The 8798-nt window shown below is 38.2% G+C and overlaps 1 protein-coding gene across 2 annotated transcripts; it reads left to right on the top strand.

Moving 5' to 3' along the window:
* Positions 1–1060: 1060 nt before the first annotated feature.
* LOC144562640 (uncharacterized) lies at positions 1061–7234 on the top strand. Of its 2 annotated transcripts, none has more exons than XM_078311853.1 (10): positions 1061–1521; positions 2263–2306; positions 2406–2520; positions 2837–2954; positions 3066–3664; positions 4008–4281; positions 4428–4713; positions 5517–5675; positions 5944–6474; positions 6562–7234. In XM_078311853.1, exons 1-10 carry the CDS (start codon positions 1353–1355, stop codon positions 6862–6864), a joined length of 2598 nt encoding a protein of 865 aa, XP_078167979.1. In that variant the 5' UTR covers positions 1061–1352; the 3' UTR covers positions 6865–7234. The 2 variants fall into 2 exon arrangements, with proteins under 2 accessions (XP_078167979.1, XP_078167978.1); XM_078311852.1 differs by having other exon boundaries at positions 1065–1521; positions 2406–2529.
* The last annotated feature ends 1564 nt before the right edge of the window (positions 7235–8798 follow it).

Below are 8798 nucleotides of genomic sequence, written 5' to 3'. Positions count from 1 at the left end.
TTTTTTTCTTTTTTTTTGGCAAGGTATTTATGCAACATGTACATAGCACCGACCTTACTAATCTAAAAAATGGTATAATTAGGAAAACCCATAAGAAAGCACAGTACTATTAATATCTAGGTCAAACTGTCAAAGAGAGACTAGTACTGTAATTATCATAAGACAAAAAAAGGGAACTCCAAACCAAAGAGGGGGTAAATATCTTAACAGAGTAGTTTTGGCTTATTGCAGCGCAAAGACTATAGAATCAAACTAGAAATTCATATGGTTCGTTTGCTGCATGAGGCCAAAACTGCGCTGTTAAAATACCTTCCCCAAGAGGCAAAGAGGAGGGAAAACCTAAGAAATTTCCCCAAATCGGCTGGGGCCTATTTCTGGGACTCTATTCTGATCCATGGATTGTGATCCAAGCAAAGACCCGATACGCTAAATCCCTCACCGTATAGTCAACTATGTTTTCTTTCACTGAAAATGGGTCCCATATCAAACATCCACTGCGCGCAATGTTACTTCTGCCCTTTGGAGGCGTACAGACGGGTGAAGATTTTAACAGAGTAGTTTTGGTTTCATGCAGCGCACGAAGCATATGGAATGTCGTTTTGATTCTCTAGTATGTGGGCTGTATAAAGCCAAAATAGCTCTGTTAAAATCTTTACCCGTACAGAGTACAGACTACAGAGTTCCCTATAATTAATTAGCCGCACCGCGTTTATTTTTGAAGTCGGATAAATTCGCCTCCAGTTATTCAGAAAATAACAGGGTCTATTTACTCTCTATATTTGGGCCCCACTTGTCAGAACAAAAGCCTCTTTTCTCTCTGGCCGACCGCTCCAAAACCGAGTCCGTGTTCCCCCAGGTACCTGAGGTACAGTTTAAGAAAATGGACGGTCAAGATTAATCTCAGCTGGCCAAACTCAATCCGGAGCAAGTTAAGGCTGGAGGTGTATGCTTTGAGATTCGTGCCACATGAAAAAAACGGTCCAAATTGATAGCTTGAACCTCAGGTACCTGAGGGGATACGGATTCCCAAAACCCAAAGTACACACAAAACTTAACAGAAGCGCATCTATTAATAATAAATAAATCTCCTTTTTATTTTTTTTATTTCTCTTTCCCCACCCCTTTATATAATAAAAACTCTCTTGTCTCTCGATAGGAGAAGGGTTTTGGCCGCCGAGAGAGAGAGAGATAGGAACAGAAACCAAAAACCAAAATAGCAGCAAGATAGAGAGAAGAAGAAGAAGAGAAAAAGACGAGAACTGATTGTTTCTTTCTTCGGTGCTTTGTTGTGAGAGAGAAGGAGAGAGAAGCGAGGGTTTCGTCTCGTCTTTTTTTTCCTCTTTTGAAGGAGGATGAGTGGTAAAGTGGCGGCGGCGGCCGCGCCGGGGATTCCGGCGTCGGCGCGGAAGCTGGTACAGAGTTTAAAAGAGATTGTTAACTGCCCTGATGCGGAGATCTATGCGACTCTCAAAGAGTGCGATATGGACCCTGATGCAACAGTCAATCGACTCCTTACACAAGGTTTGTTTTGCTCTTATTTCCTACCCTCTGTTCTCGATTTGTTCCCTTTTGTGTTTCTTTCTTTTTTAGTAGAGAAAAACTACTGCTGTTTGTTGCCAAAATCTGCTGATTGTTAAACCTTTGGAGAGAGATGTGTGGGAATTGTTGTAGAAGAAAATAGTGTTGCTTGAAGAAGAAAATAGAAAGGCTGTACTAGGGTTTGTGGGAGATATTTATTTACGTTTTAATTAGGAAGGCAATATAGAAAGTGGAGATCTTTAATGGTTTTGAGGGCAGTTATTGGAGGGAAGAAAGCAAGTTTGCTTTGAACTTGGTTGTTTTTAAAACGAGGAATAGTGGAGATACAGTGTAATCTTGGTCGATTCTTGTTTTTGTTTGTACTGCATAATGCGTAGAAATTAATGCAACTGCTAGAGAAGGAACACCTTCCATTGGAGTTGTTGGTTTAAATTTTGAGAGGATGCATCTGCAATATCATCATATGGAAGCATAGATGACCTAATTAGTTTTCCTCTTTTGTTTGTGTGTGACACAAGGGAAGTCCATTAATTAGTGTGTATTTCCTGGTTTCCAAAAATGAAATTACAGAAACTTTTCGCACTTAAGTACTAGGGTTTCTAAGTGACTTCTTCATTGCAAGTTATACATCAAAAAGGGAAAAAAAATATCAATTGGTGGATATAATTTATCATTGCCTCTCTTTCCTGCTGTTTGTCTAATGTGGTACTCTTCTTTTTTCAGATACATTTCATGAAGTGAAAAGCAAACGAGACAAGAAAAAGGAGGTGCGTAACTTTTCATGTCTTTCTATGTTGTTTTAATTTTTTTTTCTTTATTTACATGATCTCCTGAAATTTAATACCTGACTATGATGACTTTTGCAGACCAAAGAAACAGGAGAGCCCAGGACTCGTGCAGTTAATAACACCTCTACTCGAGGATCTAGGGTTAACTCTGACCGTGGACCCCGCAGCAGTTATTACCAATCTAGCTCTAATGGTAAGAATGGTACGGATGTAAAGGCATATGTTCTGCTTCTTTAATGTATTTATTTGTTTGTGCATTTGGTGTTATCTATTCCTAGCAAGCTTTTAAAAAACATCTAACAACATTTAACCTAGCGGGGGCTATGATTTAACAGTTTGATCGCTTTTTAAACTCCATCTATGGCTGGGGTTTGTAGAGAATTTAACACTAGGGGGTCCAAGAAACATTTAAATGGCTTAACGACAAGTTTCATTTTGTTTCTTAAAATATTTATACTGTAGTAAGAAAGATTGGAGATTGATGTTATTTCCTTTGTTGATTCCTTCAGACAACCAGGCACCTCGAGCTAAGGCTGCACCTGTAAAAGAGAATGAGACCAATTATCACCATACATCGTCAATCTTGGGACCTGCCACTGGTGCCAATAATTCACATCAGAAACCAAGGTAATATCTTGTGGTAAATGCTTCAAATTTCCATGTAGGGGTCTTATCATGAATAGTAAGAGATCCATATGTATTGTGTTTGATATATTTAAATTTCTTTTTCCTTTTCAGCTCCACATTAAATACGGAGACACAGATACCAAGTGGCCTGAATGATGGGCCACCACTGTCAACACATCCGACCCCATCCGGTTTTCAAAGTGCATGGTCAGGAGGGCTGCATGGTCACCTCTCAATGGCTGATGTGGTAAAAATGGGGCGGCCCCAACAAGCCAAATCTGCTGCTGCACCGGTTGCACCAGTTGTTACAGACCGTTCTTATGCTGCTCAGTACCCGGCTATGCCAATCAGCCATGCTCCTAAAATGGGTTCTGCCGTGCCTCCTGAGACTGCACAGTCTCAACCTCAACTTACAGTTACTGATCCCTTACCTGTTACTACTACTACAGTAACCAATAGTTCAATTACTGATGACTGGGCTGATGAAGCACCAGTAGTTTGGGCTGATGAAGCACCAGTAGTTGCGGCTGATTATTCTGCTGGTGTGAGCTCTTTGGAAGGAGAGGTTGATACGCAATATGGCCAGGTGGCAAACTCAGATGTTGAGGTCCAGGTGGAAGAGTCTAAAATTGATGCTGAATTAGACGATGCTTTGAATAATGCTGCTGCTTATCAGTCTCAAGGGCACTCTTTTGAGCATGATGAAGAAGGTAACTTCGTAGCTGCATTATAGCTGGCTACACTTGCAAACATTTGATTAGTTTTTAGTTTTAATTTGGTTATTTTGATTGATAAGAGATTTGCAAGTTTTTTATACCCATAACAAGCAATGCCTCTATGGGTAGAGATGAATATAAAGTCTATAAATTGTTAATACTTGGTTTATATATATTATCCTTTATAAGTCTAGGTTAAGCTATTGTATAACAATTTACCTGGTGTCAAACAGTGATAATTGAATTTTGGCTTGCTTGATCAAATTGTATACCATAATTTATTGGAAACATTATTGATCTCTTTTGCTTTTTTTTTTTTAAAAAAAAAAAAATTCAGATGAGGAGGCTGAAGAAGATGCAGTAGCATCTGCTGCTGGCAACTTCCAGCAACTGAACTTACATGAAGAGGAGGCACAAGCTCAAGAAGAGAACCCTGCAGTAATAATACCGGATCATTTGCAGGTGTCTAATGCCGACTGTGCACATCTCAGCTTCGGCAGCTTCAGCTCAGGAGCGTTTTCTGGAATGTTCCAACAGAAAGCTCTCGAAACTCATCTCGAGGTTTCACCTGCAGTTGAAGAATCTTCTACAGTAGATCAGTCAGATAACAGGTACATAGTCCTTTTTTGCTTAAGTACTGCATTTTTTGTTGTACCAGAATTGCTTAATGATTTTGCTTCACGATTTCAAATATGAAAATTTACTGTCTCAAACTCACATGAGTTTATTTTTTTTATTCTGTGACTTCAATCTGTAGGAATGAAGAGTACTACAACAATGGCCCACTAAAAGCATCACCAACCGAGAACACTGGTGCAAGGATGGGGACCAGAGTGGAAACCCTTGACATGCCAACAGTCTCTGCATCAGAACCTGATGTGCTTAGAAATGAGGCACAAGATGCTGTGCATGGGCTGCAGTACAATGTGCCGTCAGTCTCAAGCCATGGGTTCCCCAGTGCAGCACAACCTAGCGGTGTTGAGTTTGGCTATCCTCAAAGCAACAATCAATTGCCAAATCTTACGTCTTTTGCTAACCTCCTGGTATGTTGCAATGCTAGAGGCAATTTTAATCCACTTGTTTGTTTTGGTTGGGTTTCATTTCTAGCCTACCCCAACTTGTTTGGGACTAAAGGCTTGGTTGTTGTTGTTTGTTTTGGATGGGTTGGATTTGCCACTATAAAATTTTCATTAAATTTTTGCTGGTGTTTGTACAATCTAAAATCTTTTTTTGACTTGGAAATCGTTAATGAGGGTGTTTCATGTGTAGAACTAGGTTGTTCTTAAGTTCACTAAGCCCCTTGGTGAACTCAAGTCTAAAACCCATCAAATCTGCTTCAAATGACGAATCAGAACTGTTGAAACCCGTTTACCTTAAGAGTGATGCGTCTACATGTGAAAATTTTAAACATTTGAATTAATTTAGTATAAAGTCAAGTGGTCAAAATTAGAAGGTTAATAATAAATTAATTTTAATGCATTCATTTTTTTGAATTTTTTTTACCACTTGACTCTATGCAAAATTAATTTCAAAATTAAAAAAAATTACATGTAGACGCATCACTCGTAAGGTAGACGGGTTTCAACGGTTCGGATTCGTCATTTGAAGCCGATTTGATGAGTTTTAGACTTGAGTTCACCAAGGAGTTTGGTGAACTTAAGAACACCCTAGTTCTACTTCGTGTTTTATATAACTTTCTAATGAATCCCAACTTTGATTTTTTGTTTCTTGTGAAATTTAGTAAAAGCAGAAAGCTGCAAAATAAATTATATGATAAAGAAATGAATATACATGTGCTCATGGTTGCATTTGCGTGGTTTCTGATTAATCTTGTACTGTTTTGCAGCAAGCAAACTCATTGCATGGAAGCTTACTGGCACCAACAGCGCAACCTTCTCGGGACTTTGATCTATCTTTCTCACAACTAGTCACTAGCCAGGCCATGCCTGCAAAATACATGGCATCTGTTCCATCTACTAGTGGGTCCACTATTTCTGTGCAAGAGGTAAACTCTCTCTTACCCTTGTGTCTTGTGATGTTACTTCTTTCATTCTTAAATATTTGAACAAACTGTTTCACAGAAAGACTGTTATTGTCGCATTATTTTCTGATATTTTTTGAAGATTAGATTTTTACTAATTTTACATTACATCGACGAAGATAACACAAGGACTTGTGAAACTTAAATAAGCCAAAAAAACTATACCGAAAAAATGATAAATCAACTTTTTACACTATTATTGCCTTACCCTTCATTTGGTTAACTATGTCAGGCGGCAAAACAGGGTGTCTTCTCTAACCAGCAAGTGACAGCCCAAACACAAAACCAGAACCAAAGCCAAACTCAAACACTAGCGAGCACAAATGTACCGACCGGGCCTCCCCTGCCCCAACCCCTAGCAGTGCACCCATATTCACAACCAACTCTCCCTCTGGGCCCGTTTGCCAACCTCATAGGGTACCCATTCCTCCCCCAGAGCTACACCTACCTTCCCTCCACTGCCTTCCAGCAACCCTACACAGGCAATGGTGCCTTCCACCAATCTGCTGCGGCTGTGCCAAATGCCGGTGGTATAAAATACACAACTCTACCTCAGTACAAGAGCAGTGTCTCTTCTTCTACAAGCATGCCTCAGGCTTCATCTGTAGCTGGGTATGGGGCATTTGGTGGATCAGGTAGTGTACCTGGGAATTTTGCTGTTAACCCAGGAAGCGGATCGGGTGCAAGCACGAGTCTTGGGTTTGACGAGGCATTGAGTTCACAATACAAGGATATGAGCCATTACATGTCTCTTCAGCAGCAGGTACATTTGTGATTGCAATCTACCCTTTTTATGATTTCAAACTTTCATTAAATTCCCTAATGCATCTTTTACTTGTATATCTGATAGAGTGAGAATCCGGCAATGTGGCTTCATGGTGCTGCCGGCTCGAGAACTCTCTCAACAATGCCAGCTAGCAATTTTTACAGCTACCAGGGCCAAACCCAGCACGGCGGTTTTCGTCAGGGGCAACAGCCATCTCAGCTAAATTCTCTCGGGTACCCCAACTACTACCACTCCCAGATGCCTGCTGGGACCCAGGACCACCACCACCACCACCACCAACAGAACCCGGGCGATGCTAACCTGAGTGGTGGGGCCCAGGGCGCAACTCAGCAGCCTTCTCACCAGCTCTGGCAGAACACCTATTGAGGGTGCTATGGCATGTATGGTACAATCAACCAACAGCCGCCTCGCCTCCCCTTCTCTTTTTATTGTAGTTTTAGGGTGTACTCAGCTTGTAGCAACCGGGAATAGACTTTGGTTGCTGCTACAAGGGGACAGTGCGGTGGCAGCTCTCTACGGTGTTTGAGTGTGTTTTTTTAACGTGTGCTCTGTGTGTGTGCGGTTGAGACTAATTTCAGTTATTCTGTCTCCTTTCTTTTCTCCTCTTTGGTGTTGTTTTTCCATAGAGCCACTTGTATTATCACCTACGAATTATTTACGAATATTTCTTGTAGTGTTTAAATACTTATATTATCTAACTGAGGGTCCATACACCCCTAATTAGTAGAATTATGAACTGTCTTTTTATTGTTTGTATTATGCTCTTTGTTTATTTAATGCCGATTGAAATTATCACAACTTAAAATATTCTCGTGGGAATTGTGGGTTTAATGAAAACGGTGTTTGTGCCTTGTTTTTTTGCGTGAAATTCGTTATTCAATACCAGAATTTTTCAAAGATATAGTGCCAATTCAGTGGGCTCACCATCGCCTTTTCAAAACAATAGTGAATTGAAGGTGTTGCATTTGGACAGTAAAAGGCAAATATATTCAATTGAAAAAATGAAGATACAGACTTCTTTTTGTATAATTGTAGTGTATATATCAGGGATTCACTTACAACGTTTATAAGTTATATTTTACAACAATTTGATTTTGCGATTTTGAAAGTTCAAACAATCAATTCAAATCGTTTAGCGTGATATATATATTAAAATGTATTTGGAGATAAAAGTTTTATATTTTTTTTATTAAAATGTATTTGGAGATAAAAGTTTTATATATTTTTTTAATATTTTTACTAAAAGTATTTTACATATTTTTTTGTTTTTAGACAATTCTGGCAACATTTTTATAAAATACGCTGCACCAAATCTAATATAATATGCGCACCAAGTACAATGAATACCAATCTTTTAAAAGATACACTAATAGTACACATTCAATGTATCTATATCTTTTAAAAGATATACTAGTACACACATTTAATGCATCTCATACCCTAAAATGCTATTTAAACTCATGAGTACATACAGAGTTTTACATTCAAGTGCTCCAAAGTGTTCGTCTTCTCTCTGGCTGGTTATCCAGCGTGAGCACCTACAAAGGTTTAACCTTCTCTCTCTCTCTTCCAAAATTTCAATTAGTTTGTAGATATATATATATATCCTTCTTGTTTGGTTTATACAAATAATTTATCAAATTGTGAATTTTGCTGAGAATTAAGGTGTTTAGAATTGTTTGAAATATTGTTTTTGAGGACAATTACGATTTCAATTTGATAATTTTTCAATTAGTTTGTACAGATCTCTCTATCTAGTGGGCATGCATCGAACTCAATTAACAATTCTACCTTTTCTCCAATTTTTTTTTTTTCCATACTCTAGATCAACTTTAAGTCTGCATTTATTTTTTATTTTAATTTACATTTGGTTCTTCTAGTCCTGCCAAAACTAAATCTAAATATAAGACCGTATTACTTATTTTAGAATTTCCTTCTAAAATATTTCATAATTCAGAACCCAGTATAATTATATTATAAATAATCTAGTTTATTTTTTATTGTATCGGTTGCGCAATCGATGTTTGCGCATTTAATCGCCTTAAAGTTATTAGTGCCAACAATTGTTTTTGTGAACCCAATAATATTATATTACAAGTAATCTAGTTTAATTTTTTTTTACCATATTAATCGCGCAATCAATGTTTGCGCTTTTAATCGCCTTCAGATTATTACTATTAATATATTTTTTGATTCTATCTGTCATGTTTTATGGACTTATCCTTGTTACCACCATCAATATCCTTTCATTGGTATTTCCACTATTTTTATAAAATAAATATTTTGAAATTCTAATTAAT

The sequence above is a fragment of the Carex rostrata genome, chromosome 12 (assembly GCF_964058835.1).
Source record: "Carex rostrata chromosome 12, lpCarRost1.2, whole genome shotgun sequence".
Taxonomy (NCBI): Eukaryota; Viridiplantae; Streptophyta; class Magnoliopsida; order Poales; family Cyperaceae; genus Carex; species Carex rostrata.
This window is presented reverse-complemented; position numbering and strand designations above follow the sequence as displayed.